At 35.5% G+C, this 20,998-nt stretch overlaps 1 protein-coding gene across 8 annotated transcripts in view; it reads left to right on the top strand.

The window, feature by feature from the left end:
- The window catches only part of CLASP2 (cytoplasmic linker associated protein 2), a 130,256-nt gene that overhangs the window by 82,330 nt on the left and 26,928 nt on the right, over window positions 1-20,998 (top strand). For 4 of the 8 annotated variants that reach the window (XM_042816974.1, XM_042816972.1, XM_042816977.1 and 1 more), the window contains 8 exons: window positions 1,727-1,744; window positions 3,533-3,634; window positions 8,851-9,021; window positions 9,961-10,068; window positions 14,477-14,583; window positions 17,554-17,798; window positions 18,425-18,488; window positions 20,620-20,622. In XM_042816974.1, the coding sequence (XP_042672908.1) occupies window positions 1,727-1,744; window positions 3,533-3,634; window positions 8,851-9,021; window positions 9,961-10,068; window positions 14,477-14,583; window positions 17,554-17,798; window positions 18,425-18,488; window positions 20,620-20,622 (818 nt within the window). The remainder of the gene's footprint in view (window positions 1-1,726; window positions 1,745-3,532; window positions 3,635-8,850; window positions 9,022-9,960; window positions 10,069-14,476; window positions 14,584-17,553; window positions 17,799-18,424; window positions 18,489-20,619; window positions 20,623-20,998) is intronic. The other 4 variants (XM_042816973.1, XM_042816975.1, XM_042816978.1 and 1 more) reach the window with 2 other exon arrangements.

Below are 20,998 nucleotides of genomic sequence, written 5' to 3' on the forward strand. Positions count from 1 at the left end.
TTGCACGTGTAGCCATAAGAGAGATCCTCTGGGAAGAATTTTAGCTATTTTGGGGTGTTGCAGGTGGCAAGTCAATAAAATACGATTTTCTGGTACAGTATTTTAGTATCTATCTTACTTATTTCCATATTGGGTTTCCTTGTATTGCACATAATAGGATTTAGACTGCTGAGCACTTGCTGTGTGCATTTTGCACGTTGTCACCAGGAAAAAGCTTTCTTAAGGACTTGTGTCATAGCTTGTGGAGGTGTCCCATACATCTGTTTAAAAGGGGAAGTGCTCCACAATTGATGAGAGCAATGATTTATTTTTTTTTTTTGGTGGGATAATCTGCAGAGATGGATGTGAGACAGAATGAACACATCTTAACTCTCCAGTTGTAGTTTATTATACAGCTGCTCTGATCTAACTGCTTCCTGCAAGAAGTTTTTTTTTCTTTCTACTGCTAATCATGGCCTTGTTTCTATGACTTCTTTCACTCATGCTTTGTAGTACTCCATTATGAACTTCTGTAGGTGAAGAAATTCCAGAAAGGTAATTAGATAGAACAGAGATGAAAGTATTCTTTTTTTTTTAATCTCTTGAAACTGACAGTGAACCTTTAGCTGTCCAGACAGGTTGGTTGGTGTTACAAAGGTGGATAAAAGAGAAGCAGCACCACTCCTCCTAGGATGAGAGCTAGCTGTTAGCCTGGCTTAAATGTTCCAAGATCAAGCTCTGAAAGAATGTTGGGTTTTCTGTTCTTTTTTTTGTTTGTATGTTTTTTCTTAACACAGACTAGCAAATTTGATTTGGCAAAACTGAGGCACTCCTACATGTGTATTTCTGTACCTGATTTTTATGAAGAAATGTACACTGAGTTAAAGTTTAGAGGCAAGTTTTAACAGTGGTGACTTATATTAAGGATATTGCAATATGAAGAAGTCACAGTCAGATATGCTGGAACAGTATAGAATGAAAAGAAAAATGGACTTGCCCTTTGAGTATTTATTTTTTTTAGTCCATTTAGCATTTTAACAGTGTTACTGTATGTATATTTTTCTATTATCATCAGATCTGTTTCAGAGGAGCTTGGAGAAATGGAGCACTGTATAGATAGCTTCTCATTGATTCGTATGCACCGATGTCACATTTGTCCCACTCGTTTTGTCATAGTGTAGCCTTGTTAAAGTTGACGTAATTGTTCAAGTGTGATCTTGTTTCAGCAAGCTCCTGTTCTATCTGCTCACTTCTCTGAACAAAAATTAATCTCATGTAGATTTTGAAAGTGATCATGCATCAAAAAGAAACTCTCCTTGGTGGGGTTTCTGAAGAGTTATAACTGGCCAGTGTGTGAAACACACTTCTTGTGGTGTGTTCTTGTCTGAGATAACTATAGTAGTATGTTTTACATCAGAAAAGTTTGCACTAGAATATTTATAAAGTCTGTTTTGGTCAGGATCTCATTTAGTTGCCTTAACTTATTTTTTCTATTTTTTTCCTTGTGTTTTTGTGACAAGTTTGGAAGGCAGTGCTGTGTGTTGCATTCCTGTAAATCACTGAAAGTGGAGCACGGGAGTTTTTTGATAATTCTGCTTCAGTTCAATAATGGAATTGTAATCCAGGTTTTAGACCTCTTCCTGATCTGGTAGAATTTGTCAAGATTCCTAAGATTATCTCAGAAAAGGAATTAAAGATGCACACTGTTGTTTGGAATATCATGTATTTTGTTATTTTTTCTGTTTAGGAACAGCTTCTGAAGATGGTAAGAAAATACTTTGTTAGAAAAGCTAATATTTTCAGCTTTATATTTTCATTGATACAAATTAAGCTTTGAAAGTACGATGTGGTCTTCTTGGGGTGTTGTGGAGATATGTAACTCCAGATAGCTTATGCATCTAATACTTGGTTGTCGTGTAGTATTTTTAAATTAATTCTCTAGTACTCATCAGCAATCTGCAATAGAAGTATCATTGCTTAACATTTTCAGTGTGAAAATATAAGAGCTTTATAGTTTTGTGTTTATTTTATTTTTAAAGCAAGTCACAGATAATCTCATCAAATATGCTCATGCTCTGGGAAACAGGTGCTGCTATTATTCATCTTTTTGAGACTTGTGAATCAATTTTCAGTGTGCTGTTTGTTTAAACGTGTCATTAATGACAGATAGCAGTTTATTTGCCTCACGAATACAAACTGCTTGTTGCCGTTCTAGTTTTATTTTTCACTTTGATGAAATTGAACCAGGTTCCAATTGGTGATTTAACACAGCAGTGAAATAGTGGCACTCTGTATTCCTATGTTTTGGGGCCAAATTCTGAACACAGTCTACATGCCTTGCAGTCTCACAGCACTCATTGGGAAAATACTGCCATTGCATGGGGATAACTAGTAGAGTTTGGAGTACTTAATCTAACCAATCTTGCTAACGTATTTCTTCTGGTAGTTTAGTGAATAACCTCCTTTATTCTGGTTCTCTTCTTATAGACTCTCATCTATAGCTATTCCCTCTACTTGGATGAATAATATTAACTTGGTTGGTCTCCAAATTCTGGTGTGGAAAGCTTAAAGAGACTAGAACTAAAGAATAGTCTGCGTGCCTAGTTATTCTGGGTCTAATATTGACTGCACATGTCTAGAAAGCATTTAATTTATTCTATTTTAAAAAATGAATTACTCGTTGAGCTAGGTCCACGATGCTCAAACCTTGTAGGTTTTGTTTGTGAAACTTCTGAGAAGCATGGTTAGCACAGTTTTATGGGAGGGTTTTGGGTGTTGTTTTTTTTCCCTCTGTGTTCCTTGGTAATTTTAATATTCTTTGAACATTTATGAGGGACATGGCTAATAGTGCAAAAAACTTCAACCTCTGGCATTCTAGAAAGAAGTGATTTCTATTGTTTTGGAATTGTCAGTTCTTCTTTCTGCTGAGAGGAATAGTATTTTTTTATATCATGCTGACACTGAGACTTAAATTTACTTAATATTATTAATACTAATTGCTGTAAATCGTATAGAAGTCTATTTTACCATGGTCAGGGAAACAGTACAGTAATAGGGAAGACAGTTTTCAGGTTTCTTAAAAGAACACAGAATTTAGGAAAAAATCTCAGAACCCTATTCAGAAGTTGAACACGGCTAGTTTTGTAGTTTTGTGACTGTGAAACTAGAATTATAAACACAGGTACTAATGAACAGACCAAATCTGCAATATTAGCAGCTGCATTGCCTGTTATATATTTAATAAATTTGCCTTTTTGTAATGTGATCAACATATTCATGTAGTAAGCAAGAACTAACTAGTTCAGGGCGTTTAAATGTAACATGCAAATAATTTAGTGAGGCATGTAGCATCAGAGAAGTCTTCTGAACCCTCAATTATTAAGTCCTTAAAATATGTTCAAATTTCTACTAATTATCCCAAGTGAATTTTCACCTTTTACATTGTGCTTTGTTTTTATGTACAGAAATTTAAGAACATATTAGTAAATGCCACTAATGCTTTACTTTCTACTTTGCTGTGAAAAACTAACTTAATGCAACTTTTCTGTTATAGGTCGTATACGAACAAAGCTTTCAACACCTTCTGTTGGTATTGGAAATTCTAAAACAGATTCCAGAGGACGGAGCAGAACCAAAGTGGTCTCTCAGTCTCAGCGTATGTATTTGCTGTTTCTCAGATAAACCTGATAAAAGGCCAAATGCTTTAGCAAACGTTCATTGACAAATGGCTACAGTCAAAGTTAATTTAAAAAAAACCAAGCTACATACTGAGTTGTTGTTCTGTGCCTTAGGTTCATCATCGCCAGAGAAAAATGAAGGTATTTTTTCAGTGTTTTGGGTCAGTGGTATTTGCATGCTTTTCTAATTCATGTTGTTTTTCTCTGGGCAAAATAGTAGGCTAGGTCTTGGTTTGTCAGTTCAATTAGATCATGTAAAAAGGAGCAAACCTTACCCTTAAATTCTTTCTTCAATTATAACCCCTCAACATTCTTCTCTCCCCCTCCTCCCCAAATCCTTAACACACAACACCAGTAAATATCTGTGTCTATTATATGTAATGCGTGGAGAAATAACTCAGAAAAATGTGTAGGCTGAATGGTGTCTTCAGTGTTAACCTGAAAAATTAGTGTTTCATTTTTCAAAGTCTCATATCTTCAGCCAGAAACAGCAAATTTCATTTTAAGCTAGGCCACTATGTTGGTCCTTGAATATTTACTCCTTTTTTGTGTTACAGACGTTACCTTCCCTTTTCTTATCTCTTTGGAACAAAAAACGCTACACACTAACCAGACAGTCTGTTCTGTAGCTTGTGCTGAAACCTGGAGTTGTAAAGAATAAATTTGCTGTACGCTAGCTGATCCCCAGTAATTTTCTTGTGTGCTCATAAACAAAAGCAAATGGAGAATTTCTCATCTAGTTGAGCTGCCTGTCATTAATTAGAGACCTGACTCTATCTCGCCTTCTTTGACACTGGCAGACCTATGGCAGTTTGTTACCTGATGCCTACAGCCAGCTTCTTCTAAAAACATACCTATATTGTTTCCAGGTTTTCAGCTTTGTCTCATCTAGTGAAATGCATTAAACATCTTTTAATTAAATTGAATTTAATTAAATTAATGAAAGGAATGGACATGAATGATAAAATTAATGTGAATAAATTAACCAAGGCTATAGTTTGACAGATTTCATGTTACAAAGCTAATAAGTAGCATAGATTTTCAGTGGGCCATTGTAATAATTATTCTTCTGACTAACTTTATCTACTTTGAGTAAAATTCTTTAATTCTATGGTTTATGGCAGAAATGTTTATTTTCTTTGTAGTGATGACTGCATTTCTCCTAACTAGAATTTTAGAGGTTAAAAAGGTAGAAAAATTTTTGTTTATTTTGCTAATTGAGCACTTCCAGTTCCATTCTACTCTGTAGAATTCATTTTCCATCAGACATAGTTGGATCAAATTTGATCCAATAATTTCAGGTTTTGTGGATTAAAATTCTAAAAAAAAAAAAAACACCCAAAAACCAACACTGTGCAAATAAATAAAAAGTAATGAAATAAATAACAGAAATGCTCTTAAGTAAACTTTTCATGGACAGTTACCTGGTCCCATGATTACTTGTGGTTGAAAGCTAAGCTTAGTTATTGGCTGTGACGGAAGTTGTGCAAAACTTGTTCTATGTTCCCATTGTCAACTAAACTCTATCATAAGCAAGGAATTTTTGGATTAATACTTTAAGGGCAAAGTAGGGACAGCAAATGACCTAAAAACTACTTTAGTAAGAGCAGTGAGCAGTATCTGTATCTTTCCACTGATACGTGGAAGGAGCTGATCTGTCTTTGAAGAAATGCAGTAAATTCTTAGAAATAAACTGGAGGGAGGGGAATTTAAAATTTAAGCAGTGATCTACGACTTTTCTGATGATAAACATCATGTCACACATAAGTGACTACAAATCCAAGGAAACAAACTGAAGCATGTGCAGTTTGATTTTTGCAGATGATGACAGTTTTTTTGCAAGAGAATTCTTTTTTTTTTTACTGTATCAATATAAAAAGAGATGAGCTGAATAGATATTGAAATAACTAGATGTGTTTACTTGTGATAACGTGTAAAAATTAAATATAAGAATGCATCTTCAGTGCCTTTTATCACTACATCTGTTCAGAACTGATGCTTTCAGTTAGCTCATTATAACCTGTAAGTTGGGGAGAACAAGAATTCTGATACACTTTAAAGAAGGTAAACAGGACAGATATAAGGTGAAGGAGAGCTGTCAGGCAGTGTATACCTGCTGTTTAGATGATGCTTCTTTATATAAATAAAAATTTTCACAGCATTGCATGGAGCGAGATTCTTGATGTTTCCCTAGCTGGGGCTGGTTTAGTTTCCTCACTTGTGGCAGGGAAATAATTTATATTAGATTTAAGCTTAATATTTCTTAAACAACAACAAAAGACTGTAACACAGATGCTTTTGTAAATTTAGGTTTAAAGCTATTCAGTATTTTTGTTCGAAGCTCATTGTGTGAAAGACTTGCAGATCTGAATGCTTTTACAAATGATGCTTTTTAAGGTTTTAGAAGGGCTTTACTCCTCCACTTACCTCAATTATTAAGTTGCTGCCTAAAGTAAATATCTATACAACCTGCATCCCATTACTTTATCCATGGAAAAAATGGCTCAGTTTTTTCCTGTCCCTTTCTATTTGGTTGTCAGTTAATATGCTAAAATTAAATTAGTCTTCGTTCGGAGAAAGAATAAAATTTTTGAATGGAAACAAATTCTTACTGCTACACTTCATATGAATTGAGAAAGAGGAAAACCCTAAATTATATGCAAGTCTTTTCAAATGTGCCATTGTGAAAGTTGTTTGCTTTTTTTTTGGTCATCCACCGCACTTGCAGCTCAGTTCCTTTACTGTCTGTCTTGAACAAAAATATGTTTTGGCCTTGTGTGTAATTTTTGTTCAGCTGTTGAAATTTTGAAGTTGTTTTGGCAACCTAGTATTTTTTTAAAGTAATTTGAAAGCTACAGTTTCATGTTTAATTGAAATTAATTCTTCAGTGTTACCCAGTTGTTGATAAGAAAGCTGAAGAATTGTAATTTGCTTGTGCAGCTTTGCTTCATCTGCTTTGTACATGGCATTTGAACTTAATTCTTCAATTTTGGAAGCTACTTAAAAGCACTGCTTTAGCATAACCCCCTTGTGGCTTTTTTTCCTGTGTGAAATGACTAAAGCTTTCTTATTTCCGTTTGCCATGCATTTTTAAATCTGCTCTGCTCCCTCCCTCTTCATGGACTATAAATCCCCACCCCAATCCTGCCTTTACACTTGTTCAGGATCACAGTCTGCTAACCCCATTGGTGGTAAGAGTCTACAGAATTTGTGTATACATCATTGTTTGATCACCTGTTTTACACACCTCATTTTAAGGCCCCTATTCAGCAGAAATTCTGGCTTGCTTTTTTGCACATGCTGCACTTGACTCCCATGATGCAACTGTTACTCAGAAGGCAGCAGAACTGGGAGGGTTTTGTCAGTTTAGAATACTGTTTTAGTAATTGCCCCTTTTAATTAATCATCTAGCTTTCGGTGTTTGGATCTGATGCTGATGGTGGTGTTAAGAGCAGCATGACAATGGTGTTGCTCTTAAAATAACGTTTTCAGGATATTACACTGGGTTTGGTTTATTTAGGCTGTAGTGGTATGCTCTGCAGGTCAGACAAAAAGATATTAAAAATAAGCTAGAATAATGAGAGGTTATATTCCTCCTGTGTATTTTGAGAAGTGAAGTTCTCCAGTTTCTGATGTATTGTAGAAAATAGTCTAAAAATCTCGGGGACAGTGAAAGGTTTTTCCAGCATCTGGGTTGGAAATACTGGAAAGTGGGAGTGCAGAATAGTAGCATCAGGCATAAGTTGAATTACCCCAACATGGAGAAACTGACAAACCCTTAACTTCTGCAGACCACAGCAGTTTTATCAACTTGCCTATTCTTTTTCCTTCCCTACACTCCCCCCGACTATAGAAGCTATGCTTATTTTTTTCTAGGCTGTTTAAAATTTATTTATCATTTCTGCTGAATAGGTCCATAGTTTGGAAAAGGGCATTTTGCTAAATAACCATTTCAAGTTTGAATTCAAACAATGAACCTGAAGGTATATGCATGGTATATATTTTTTGTTTTCTCCCTTCACCTAGCCTACATTTTGTTTTGTTTGGGATTTTGTTTCTTTTCCCATACAGTCAAGCTTTATTAAACTCATTTTTTTTTATAAAGTATACCTCATAAGAAGCATCCCATGAAACTTAGTTAAGCTGTTGCATGTTAAGGTCATAGATTTGATAGCATAGGTGAAGTCATATGGTTACGTGGTTATTTTTAAAAGATTAATGGAATATTCTTATCTGCGCATAATTAACCTTTGGTTTAAATTGTGTTTTGCCATGTCTTTGGTCAGAATTGTTCAATTCTGCAGCTGGAAATACAAATAAATTTACCACCAGTTGATATATAAAGTTGTAAAACAAGAGTGGATTGTTTGTTAGGGCATAGAACTGACATGTGCTCTAAGAGCGATGTCAAAGGATGGATCCACATCAGGGACCATTGACAAGTTTCTTGTATTGGGTATGCTGTGCTGAAATGAACAGTTCCAGTGTACTTCAGAATGTACAATAGTACTGTAAACTGTTAATAAAAGGTACAGGGTGTTTAAATAGAATGTCCTGATTGGTTCTTTTTAACCTTGTTTAAAGCTTTTAAATTTGTGGACTAATCTCCTCAGCAAAGAATGTGAATATTTGAATTGTTTTCAGTGGCATTTTATTTAACTCCTCTAAGTTTGAGGAACCTGTGCTTTAAGGAGCATGTAAGAAGAGTTCATATGTTAGGAAAATGATGATTTTGTTCTATAATAACATTGGTGGCATTGGAAGAGCTGGGATAATGATAGAATCACTGGTTTATAGTTGCTCACTTCAGCTTCCTAGCTGTTCTTTTAAAAATTGTTTTATTGACATAACTATAGAAAACATGATTAATGACACAGTGAAATTGAAAAAAACAGGCCAGTGTTCGTGTCAGGGATGTCCAAACTGATGATGAAAATGGGAAATGCAGTTTGTGGTTTCTTGAGCATACCTAGTGCTCAGTGCCACACCAAGTGCTTCCTTGTACTGATAACTATATCTGCCTGCTGTGTGGTTCCTTAAGAACCTTGTACCAGTGCTTTGAATTTCACATTTTTACCATGTATGTTTTTCCAGACCATTTCAATCTACCACCAGTTTCCTGCTGTTTTTAAGCATTTTTTAAAACCTTGGTTGTTTATGTGCTGTTACTTACATTCCTTCATTTTGCCTTCAGCTGGCAGTAGATCTGGATCTCCTGGAAGAGTTTTGACAACAACTACACTTTCCACTATGAACACAGGGGTTCAGAGAGTGTTAGTGAACCCTGCAGCTGCACAGAAACGAAGCAAAATCCCAAGAAGTCAGGGATGCAGTAGAGAAGCTAGTCCTTCTAGATTGTCAGTAGGTAAGAATTGATAGAGAATTCTTGATTTCTTTACAGATGATTTTATGTTATGTGCTGGCTAACTATTCCTTGCATTTACATTACAGGTGGATGGTAAAAATTAGAATGCATATAAATAAAAATCTAAAATGTACCTGGATGCTGACACTAGGAATTGATAAACTAGACAGATTTTCTAACTCGAAGTGGATAGCTTTTTTGCTCTGAAAATGCAGTAGTTGTTCTTTTCTTCTCCATTTCTTCCTTCCCTCTTTCACTCTTGTCTTATTCTCACCCTCCAAACTACCACATCCATTAAATGAAAGTGCTACCATTGTAAGAAGGTTTTCTTTATTACTTCTGTGTCCTCTGGATATGTGTGTGTGTATACATATTTCTGTGATACAAAAATGAATGTCATGTTTCCTGTGCCTCACAGTATAAGCTGATTACACTTGATTGTACTGAAATCAAACAGCGTTTTTCAATAGGTATTGCTGCAGTTCTTCATCTTCTTTATTTTGTGTTTTTGATTTATGTCCTAGCAGTATGGTCTTTATATTTTCCTTCTTGTGAAAGCTTAATTTTTCATTTCTGTTACTGTTGAGTAGATTACCTAGAGCGTGATCACAAATTTTGAATGAATATTTTTTTTATTGCTTGTTCAGCCTGCATCTTTTTCAAGAGTGTTTTCAACCATTCTGTGAAGAGTTGGTAAATCAACTTTGTTAGCTGTCCAAAAAAGTAGTTCCACTGAACTGACTACATTTAGTGTATTCTAGCACAATCAAGAAAGTGTGTGGAATCAGTTAAAACTTAAAATACAACATAATCATCAGTGTCTTTTCGTAGAAATACATCTTTGATCTTACTGCAAAGCAGAATATCATTAAAACTGCAACTTTTCTTATGTCTTCTCCCTTCTGTGCTGCTGTTTGTCTGTACCCTGAATCATACTAGCACGAGGCAGCCGCATTCCTCGGCCTAGTGTGAGTCAGGGGTGCAGTCGGGAGGCCAGCCGTGAAAGTAGCAGGGACACGAGCCCTGTCCGCTCTTTTCCACCCCTTGGTAAGTACTCAGAGCCCTTGTTGTGCATGGCTGTCTTTGCCCTTCATTATTTGCACCTAACGAATCCATGCCTCCTCCATGTAGCTTGTAGCAGGCCACCGTTATTTTCCCTTCCTTGGCTCACTCACCATTTACTTGGATGGAAAATTGACCAACGTGTGAATGGGTTGCACACATCAAAAATGCTCTGCTAGTGTTAGCCTTACCTTAAAATTTAGGAGCTTGGAAAGATGTGTGATTCATTGCACCTAGTTGTTTGTTGTTGTTTGAAGGGTGATTCTGCTTTTGGAGGGTTTTTGAAATTACTTGTTGATCTTTGTTAGAGTATTCATTGCTTAGAAACAGTTAATCCATTTGAACAACTAAAATATAGCTTGTCTGTCATTTGTCACCTTTCCCTACATCAGCTAGAATCTGTTAATATGTGAAATGAAGCCGATTTTGTTCTTAGCTATCCTGTCATCAGAGTACCCTGTGCCATTAAAGGGAGTAATGCAGTGGTACAGATAAGGAACCGCTACAGAGGAGTAACTGTGTTGTAGGCTGCCTTCAGTTTGCTACAGATGAACAGGGCAGGTAGCAGAGGCCTTATCCTAGTACATGAACCAAAGTACAGTTTTGTAGTTTATTTTTAATCAGAGTAGAAAAAGTGATTATGGAGCAGAGAAGTAGTTGAACTGTGTTTTTACGTAGGAAAGAAGTTGAATACTTTAACATTCACACACGTAGCATAACCGCTTTCAGTCCTTGTTCCTAGAGTTGCTGTAAGTTTTGTTTTCACTGAGTATTTTGGTTTATTGTCCTAACACTTAGATGATTTTGTATAAATGTCAAGCTGGTTTGTGTTTCTGAGAAGTGAATAAGGAATAGGGAAGTTTGCTTGCTTCTTGTATCCTTATCAAGGTTGCTACAAATTTGGTTTCAAATGCTGATGGAAGTATCTTATGTGCTGGATTTTTATTTTTTCAGCAGTACAAAACTCTGTAAGACTGACTGACTGACAGTGAATTTTGTAGTTTGCAGATGTGATTTTAGCCATGAAGCCTATCCTGAATATAGAAAATCTCTGGTTTCTCTCTCAGATGAAGCACCTGACTGTACTCCTAATTAGCACTGGAAGTCTGTTACAGTCTATTAAGGCAGTGTGCTTCCTGTCAGCCATGGTTTTTATTGAGGAAGTGTGGATTAATTGAATGAAAGCTGTTTCAGTAACTAATACTAATCTACACAGATGCTGTTTAATTGGGAAACTCAATTAAAAGTAGACATGATGCAGAATCCAGTAATAAACCTGTCTCTCTTACTAAAACACATAGGTGGACTGTATTGTAGCATACACACATCTTTTCTCCTAAAAATGAGATTTTTCCAGTTCTTTTTGTGCTGCTTTTGCTGCCCTATGCCTTGAATTTAATTGCATGCCTGTAAGATCTGATTTACATTTGATTTTTTTAATCAGTGCTGTTAATTAAATATATATATATATCTTTGTTAAACTAATACAATAGTAATATTATTTAGTGGATCATTGGGCCAGATGCTACTTTAGATTTTATTTCTATAGATGGAGTTTAATTTTTGTATTAGATTTCAGAACAAATACCTGTACAAATACAATAGGTTAAATGACTGGTAGCACAGGGAATGCAAAGTAGCAAGTATGGGAGTTAGAAATAAAAACAAACAAGCAAATATATCTGAAAGAAACCTGAAATCCTTCTACTTATGAATTTTAAATGTCATTCAGTATTTTGTTAGAACAGCTTTGTCTTATGAGATGTTGTTGATTTCTATTAAAAAAAATAATAATGTTTTTCAAGGATAGAATTAGAAGACAAATTAGTCTCTGTAACTAGAAATAGTTACACATGGTCTTGGGGAAGGGAGGAAATGTTTGTGTTATCTGGTCTTTAGCAGAGGAAGTTTTGCTTAATGGAAGTGCTGAACCATTCAGGTAAACTGGCACACTTGTTCTATAGTTGCTTCTCTGTGTGAAGTGCTTCTGTAGCCTCATCTTAATGTAAGACCACAAAGGGAGAGAGAACAGCCACTGAGTAGCAGGAGATTGGTAGCTAGTATGGAAGGGCCAATTTTTCTCTTACATGCAGCTGATATTAAACAGCAAGCCAGTGTAATTTTCATACTGTAGTCAAGGAACACATTGCTATTTTGAGTGCTTTCAAAATTGTTCTTATTTTGATTAATCTTATCTTTCTTCATTTTAATTATTGATAATAAATACGTTACTTCTGCTGTTCAAAGGGTACAAAAAATATTCTTGAAAATACTTTCTGAAACGAGATGCATTTGATTGAAAATGGTGCCTCCTTTCACTGTCCTAGAAAATTTCCAGCATAATTCAAATGTATATGGAGACAGGATCATCCTGAATTATATGGCTAAAGTTTACCTTTAGTTTTCAGGGCTTGTTGGTGAAAAATAATGAAAAGGTTTACTCCACTGTTGCATGTACTTCCCGTTATATCACTCTTGATGCACATGTTTTGACATGTTCTGTCTCCTTTTCCATACTGAGATGTGTGTTCTGAAGAACCAGGTATTCCATAAAGTATTACTTTCTTAATACAGCTACCTAACTAAACATTTTCATGCAGATTTCACTTGGTATAAAATACTTTGCTGTACCTCTGTAAAAAGCAGAGAAAGGGGAAAAAACGGTGTTGTTTCTGGGGTCTTTGCAGTGCTCAGGATCATTTTGAGGTTGACTCAGGTTAAATGATATGTTCTTCCTCAGCTGTGATTTGATCTGCGTTGGAATTGCTCAGTTCAGACCAGGCTCTTAGATTGTGTATGATAATAAGAATAAACAGTGATTCATTCATTTAATTCCTGGTTTCTATTTTTACTGCTTTATGTATCTAGCAGGTGTAAAATATTTGCATTTTCAGTTCTTTATTAAATTGTGGCATTTTGTCTGGGATGCAGGTCACTTTGGTTGGACTTGAAAGCCAGTTTCAGTTACGTGATTGTAAAATTCTGTATTAAGAGAACAGAAGGAAAGCAGAAGCAGAAGGAAACTGACTTGTTAAAAACATTAATGCTGCTTGATATAAGAAAGAAAATACTAGCAGTATTGTGTAGGCCAACTGTTCTAGAATCTCTGAAAGACCACTTTTTTATAGAAGCGTCAGAAAAAAAGAGGGTGCTCCTTTTCATTCAGAAGTCCTGCAGTAGTTACTTTCTTCCAAACTGTTTGGTGTGTGAGCTCTGCTTCTTGAACTTGTAGAATCACAGCTACCGCCATGGAAAAGCAGTATTAGTGAATTAGTACTGTGTGTGTGTGTGTGTGTGTGTGTGTGTGTACCTCTGCTTCTTTTTTTCTTTGAACTTGAACATATTTGCTTTTAATCTGCTCTTAATCCTTTAAATTAAAAAATCATGCATGAAATATACAGTGTACGTAAACCTCTCTGTTCTCCATAATCAGAGAACTTGTCTGAATCTTTATCCTTCTGTGCAGTATTCATTTTCTTTGCTAAAGCTGCATCTTTTTTGATAAATGTGCTTTTGTTCATCTAAGCAACTATTGCAGCACTTTGATTCCATGGTAATAGATAGGGTTTGTATGATCCTGTTATTGCAGCTTCCAGACATCACTCCAGATCCACTGGTGCCCTCTACGCTCCTGATGCTTATGGGGCTGCAGGTGAAGGATGAGTACACTTTGCTGTCATCTGTGCAGTCATCCTGGATTTTTTTTTCTCACCCACCCACTTGGTTATCCTCATAGTTCAGTTGTAAAAAGCATTATTTATATTAATTTCTGTTCTGTGGTTTTGATAATCCAGATAGATATGTTTGTGTTACTAGATTTTGTCTCCATCCTCATGCCCAATGATAATCCTTTCCTTCCCTAACAACAGTCACTTTATTTTTCCTTGCAGAGGATTTTTTAGTTTTCCACTTATTCAGTATTTGTAGTGCATTCTTTATGCATGTAGTTTTTTCATCAGTAGTCTCTATGGCCTTCCCTTTTTTTTGCTTTCCTTTGAAATGAAAACAAAAACCCAAAATGAAGACATTAAAAAAAAAACAAAAATAAAAACAAAACAAAACAAAAGAAACAAAACCAGAAAGGGCACTACTGAGTTTTTAGTTAAAGTAATTCATTTGTTATTTTTTTTTCCTCTGTGATACTGGAATAGAATCTTCATGTTACTGTTGTTATTTCAGTTGCACCTTTCACCACACCACTAAAGATACTGGGATGAAAACATCCATACTTTAGCCCCTATGTGATTTGTTAGAACCATTAAACAAATGCTTTTCTTCTGCTTGGGTTTTTTTTTTTTTTTAAGTGACTATATTATTAATATTCTGTGTTACTGTTCCAACTGAAGTCTGTTTTGTTTTTTTTTCTTCATTTTTTTTGTTGATGATTTAACAGGTACCAGCTTTGGAATTAGTCAGTCGAGTAGACTGTCCTCATCAGTTAGTGCTATGCGAGTTCTGAACACGGGTTCTGACGTGGAAGAGGCAGTAGCAGATGCTTTGGTAAGACTCTCATGCCTGTGTTGTGTAGGATGTAAACTGCTAAAATGTTTAGTGTCTGTACATTGAAGTATGCAAAAGAACTTGTCCTTCCATGTCTGACTGACTTGTAAGTGTGGAAAAAAGAGAAGCTGAGTTACTTTAGCTGCAAAGCATGGGAATTTTTGTTCTTAACTTTTGAGAAATATTCGTTTTCCACTTTTGAGAAATATTCATTTTCCATGGCAGGCTGGATATAGCCTTGAGCTGTTCTGTTGGAGTAGCTGGAGGAGCCTCTTGAGCAGGAGGCACTTAGAAGCAGTATCCCACAGCAGCTACACAAACTTCTAGGCAGATTGAGGTTGGTAGGTTTCTCAGAGCTGGGGAAGATAAGGACTAAGGCACACTTGAAGTTGTTTTGACAGTGTGCAAGGCTAATGCTGGAGAGATAAACTGATGGTTTGACAGGCGGTGTTTAGTAAGTTTGGTTTTTATTTTTAAAATGTTACACTGATTTTTAAACTAGGTTCATGGTCTGAACCGAACTGTACTTTGAAAGGGTCTTTTGGCTGCTTCTCCATTGGGCCCCAGTTAGCCAAACTGAAAGCATATGTCATGTGCTTCACTGTCCTGCCATCAGTCTCAGCAAGCTGAAATCTTCAAGTAATTTAAAATACTGGTATTGTGAGATTTTTATCATGTATTGTAGAAAATTTGTGTAACATTATTTATATATAATATCTATTACATAACTAATAAAATTCTTTAAGGAGTTTGTTATTTTTCTAACAACAAAAAAATATATCTAGAATCATAGATAAATTTGCATTGAAAAGCGCCTTAAATATCGTTTAGTTTCAGAGAGGGAAACAAAATTTTAAAGGAAAAAGAGTCTGAAGAAGTCAATCATGTTTGTATAGTCTTGCCAGCTCATTGACTTCTTGGTTAATACTGTTTTCATGATAAATTTATTTAAAAGTCGTTTTGCTTTCATAGGCACTGAGATAGCATTATCTGTGACATCTGGCCTAACAAGTCATGGTGGCGTTGATCATTAGAGTTTACCATTTTTGGTACTGTAAACTTGCAGAAAGTTTTGGGCAGAAATCTGGAATGCTTGTTAGCAAACTCAAACTCAGTCTGCATCATGGATTTTTATAATGTCGAATAGAGAGAAATAGCACATGGGACATTACAAGTTTCTGTCTATCATGAGAAAACCCACGTGGCTGCAATGTAATGTCTGTCTTTTACTTTGAGCAGTTTCATAGCTTATTCAAATTCAGCTTGGTTACGAATGTAGTTGGAATATGTGTAATAAATTGAGGAGAAACTCTTGTTTCTCCCTTTGATGACTGTTTTTGAGACCTGAATGTTCTCTGCTTAGTTGAAGCAATTAAGTTTGTTCATAGAAACTCATTTGTATTACCTGAATGGAGAATAGCATGATGTTTCTATAAGTGCTAGAGGAAGATTAATTTGTATATTTTAGCTAGATTCTACACACCAGGAAGGATCAAGAAGAGCTGAATTAGAGTGCTACAGCATTAGCAAGACTGCTCGCCTCCCATGCAGCTCCCATTGGCTCCATTCAGATCAATCTGGTCATGAACATTTTTTTTCCATCATAGACTAAAGCCCCCTGTCAGAATTGTGTTTTTAAAAGGTAGAACAGTTACATCCTGACAGACATAATATAAAAATCAAATATTATGGATTGCTTTGCTCTTATGCTATTTTATCTCTTCCTTTACTCTCTTACGTGCATATGCGTGCATGTGTTGTTGACAGTAAGCCTGCTTATTACATGATGTATTGACTAGTTTGTATTTAAATACCATTAAAGCTATTCAGCAAAGAAAAATGAAAACCCTGTGTAAACTGTGATGGTAACTAAAGGGAAAACAATCGCTTCTGCTTATTTGAATGTGTAATGAAACTGGATTTTTAACTACTCAGTTCAGCTCCAGAGTTTGAATGGCAGAGTTATTTTGCAGCAGCTTGTGTTTGTCCTTTTAGGATAAACTGCATTTTTCCTCTGGCCTTTGTTGTGTTTTGTTTTGTTGGCTTGCTTTTGTTTTTTAATGTATTTGGGATTTTGCAGTAGGACATTTTCCAAATTTACTTCTCTACTGATTGTTGCATTTAGAACATTTGAATGCTGTTTTAAGATGTGAATTAAAGATTCATTTCTAAAATGCTGCTAATCAGAACAAGATTGAGAAGCACGTGGAAAAATGAAGTTTAAATGAAGCTTCCATACTTTAATAGCGTTAAGAGAGAAAGATTTTGACCAAGTAACTGTGAACAACCAGAAGGTGACATCATGTAATGTGTCCTTGGAAGTTTGGCAAGCTTCTTATTGGTAATGCATGGTACACTAAACAGATTGAGAGAACTGAGTCAAATTTGCAAAAGATTGTGTTTTCCAGTGACAGGTAGTTTAGTAGTCACAGTGCTGCTATGCCTTACCTTGCTGTTCTCAATTTCTGTTTCTTTTCAATAATTTACTGCTATCAGCTCTTAGGAGACATACGGACTAAGGTATAGAAATTATTTTCCTTCTTCAGTAGTTTAATATTTTGATATTAACATGTTTGATGCAAAGTAAGTTAAAACGAGAGAATATGGTTTTAGACCTGAATCTTATATTCTTTAACAAGTATAAAGTTAAGTGAAATAACTAACTTTCAGTGCAATCTGTCATCCTATCACGCAATTTTACGGATTTTTACAAGTAAACTTTAAGCTGAACGATTCATCGAACGTATGTCTTCTTTCCATTTGCTTTGCTTTTATATTTGGAATCCTATGCGAGCCATACATCTTAAAAAGCTTTTTATTAACTTGCTTTGAACTGCTGAACGGTTAGAGCCGTTTGTCAGTGCAAGGAGTAGGGCTTGCATCAGTTCTTGGAAATGTTGGTGTTTCTGCTGATAATGGATAACATTTCTTTGTAAATCGCTGTTAACGTGAGGTGTTTCTGAACAACAGAAGAAGCCCGTGCGAAGAAGATACGAGTCTTACGGGATGTACTCAGATGATGATGCCAACAGTGATGCATCAAGTGCCTGTTCAGAAAGGTCCTACAGCTCTAGGAATGGAAGCATACCAACATATATGAGACAGACAGAAGATGTGGCTGAAGTCCTAAATCGCTGTGCTAGCTCCAACTGGTCAGAGAGAAAAGAAGGCCTTCTGGGCCTGCAAAATTTATTAAAGAACCAGAGAACTTTAAGGTAAGAAGACATGTTAGTAGAAGAATATTTTTAATTGAGAGTTGAAAGAAGGCAGGGAAAGTAAGAAAGGAGGCTAATGTTCTGAGCAGCACAGAAAGCTGAGGAGAGGGGAAGCAGTGTGTGTGTCTGGGAATAAGAATGGGGAAGGAAGGAATGAGGAATCTACTGTCCATTCTGGCTACTAGTGCAAAGGGTCCCTTAAAATGCTTTGTTTAAAAATGGAATTTAAAATCAGTAGCATGCTTATAATAGAGAGGAGTCTCAAGGTAGTTGCATCTAGTATTGATGACATGCTAGCGTAGGTGTTTTATTCAGAAGAAACTGCTCATGGCTAGCTCTGAGAATGTCTTTCTCATGACTGGCTCTATTACAATAGTTAGGAATAGGAATTTAAACTGACTTTTGCTGTTTTAAGATGTGAATTAAAGATTCGTTTCTAGCTTGAGAGTCGTATTTTAGACAAAATTATTACATTTTTATATATGTCTTACAGGAAGTGCTTTTTTCAAAGTGGTTTACTAGATTATTTGATTTAGCACTGAGGGTTGATTTCACTGATTGCTGTGCATTGCAGTACCAGTAGTACTGGCACTGGAGTTGACCAATGTGTTTTGTCACTTTGACAGTCGTGTTGAGTTGAAAAGGCTGTGTGAAATCTTCACAAGAATGTTTGCTGATCCTCACAGTAAGGTATGTTTAGGTTTCCTTACCTGCAGTAAAATTTTGAAAACATGTTCATAGAAGGCCAGCTTCAGTAAAAAAAAAATTGCCAAAATATGTTCTATACACAGCTAATGGTCTTATGTCTGAATCCATTTAATTTGCAGCTTTGAATAAGGTAATTCTGCGCCTTTTGTTGCAAGATGATTGAAAAAAAGTGCAGGTTTATTTCAGTTAAGATACATTAGTTTACCAGTTAGTGCTCAAAATTGACAAAAATCTGTAGAAAGTCGTGGTGTTTACAAAGGTCACTTCAGCATAAGCTTAGTGGTTTCCCCTCAATTACAAACAAAACACCCTGCTGCAATAATTTAAGTCATAATGAAAGATACTAATCTTAACTATGCCAAATATATGCTTACTTATTTTCCAGGCTATGTATTCTGCATTTCCATTGCTACTGATATCTTCCTCTAGTTTCACAGATAAGACTGAATAATTTTATATCACTGATAATAACTGAGATGCCAAGTGTGTTATGTATAAAAGAAAATGTGATTAGTTATTAATTTTTACAGTATTAAAGACTGCAAATGGAATAATAATAATTATTAAAAGTGAGTCACCACTCCTGTTGTTTTTTTTTTTTTTAACACTTATTGTGAGAGATGCATATATATGCAGCACATCTATGTGTATATAATCTACTGCAATAATTTCCTCTAGCTAAGGACTGCAAGTGAATGTGAACCTGATGAAAGTTAAAATAATAACATATAGAAAACATGTAACTTCATGTTTAGTTTACAGCTACAGTCTTGCTTGGAAGAAACTGTTTTTTATGTTGAAGGTAACATGTGTCACTTAATATCTGTATTTCAGAATTGATAGAGTGGTAACCCAGAGAAACTCACAGTGGAGTAGTTACTTCAGAGCTATTGGCTTTCCACAATTCTGTTGAGAAGAAGCTCTGATTATGCAACACTTTGAACATTTTTAAGTCTTTATGATTGTTTTGATGGAAAACTAAATTAGAGAGATACAAAATCTTGACAGGCAAACTTCGTTATTTTTCTGGCAGGAAAAGTAAAGGCTGGTGAATGCCCTCTGTATTTTTTGGAAGAAAATTCCATTGCACACATGAGCATAGTGATAAACTTGCTTACATACTGTAGTAATCCAGAAGAAACAACAAAAACCAAGCTGAAGAGAAACAAAACGTTCCGTTTAGAAGAACAGAGCAAAGAAAATTAAATAGTGAAATATGATTGGTTTCCAAGTGGACTATGATAAAATTGTGAATAGCAGCTTACCTTAATTTTGGTGGTTCATTCTTCTGTTAATTCATACAGCAGCTCTGCATCTCTTGGTGCTATGCTGGAGGTTTTTGTTGAGGTTAGGGTGGAGGAGGAGAACGAAAGCGCTCCGAAATCCAGCTGTTTGTGTCAGAAGAGCATTTTAAATTTCCCTTGGGCCTTTATGAATTACTGCAACCCAGCCGATTTTTCGGTTGTTGTTTATTGGGCATTCTGACATGGAATAATGTAACTTCTGAGTTCTGAAATGTGATTAATGCAGTAGCATAAGTATTAGCACCTGTTCCGGTCACTGAAAGCTTGCCTTGCTTTTTGATATTGCAAAACTAATCATAATTTGTGAATTTGCTACTGGGGGGTCAGCTCAAGTATCAGAAGTTCTTGAGCTGTGGATTTTTTTTAATCATGCATATATAGCTGCACAGATCTAATCTTAGAGTCTTGTCTTCAAATGCCTGTAGGAATTGTTCTGTCATCACTTCTGTGTTGTCTTTTTTTTCCATTTAAGGGTTTCTTTTAACATGGTATCTGGATGTAGGGAATTGCTTGGGAGGACAGTAATATCATTTGGAGGAGAAAATGGGTGAATGATTTGAAGGATGTGCCAGTGCTTACTGTTTAGATATCCCAATTAGTTTAGATAGTTTAGATATCCCAATAAAATCCTTAAATTTGTGATAAAAGCTTTGAAATACCTTTTTTGTTTCGTTTCATTTTATATTCCATACAGGAACTTTGTATTGGTGGCCACTAATTTATATGTTTTTATCTTTTTCCCTTTTTTGTTTTTGTTTTTTGTTTTGTTTTGTTTTGCATGCTGTCTCCTGTGTTGGAACTCTCTTTAGAGAGTAAGTTGGTTCAGTATTTGTTGGAAGCCTAACCTTATTTGCATGAATGTGCAATTAACCCTTTTTCTCTATTTTTCTTCCCCAACAAGTTCATGCAGTGTCAAGCCTTTTGCAATCATAAAATGCTGTATACAATGATGTAAACTGTGTGGCAAAGTTTTGAGATGTGCTCTATCTACTAATTAACTGACATTGTTTGGTTATGCATTCCTGCTTTATATTGTGGTGGTTGGCACATCTGAAATAATTCACTTTAAAGGTAGACCAGTTACAATTATTTTCATATCTGTTTATTTTTTCCACTATCAAATTATTCAGAACTTCAGCTTTAGGTGCTTGATAGAAGTTTTAAGTTGCATCTTAGAAACGGAGACTG

Source organism: Centrocercus urophasianus, unplaced genomic scaffold (genome assembly GCF_019232065.1).
Source record: "Centrocercus urophasianus isolate 14NV4802_14NV808 unplaced genomic scaffold, USGS_Curo_1.0 seq_16, whole genome shotgun sequence".
In the NCBI taxonomy this organism is placed as follows: Eukaryota; Metazoa; Chordata; class Aves; order Galliformes; family Phasianidae; genus Centrocercus; species Centrocercus urophasianus.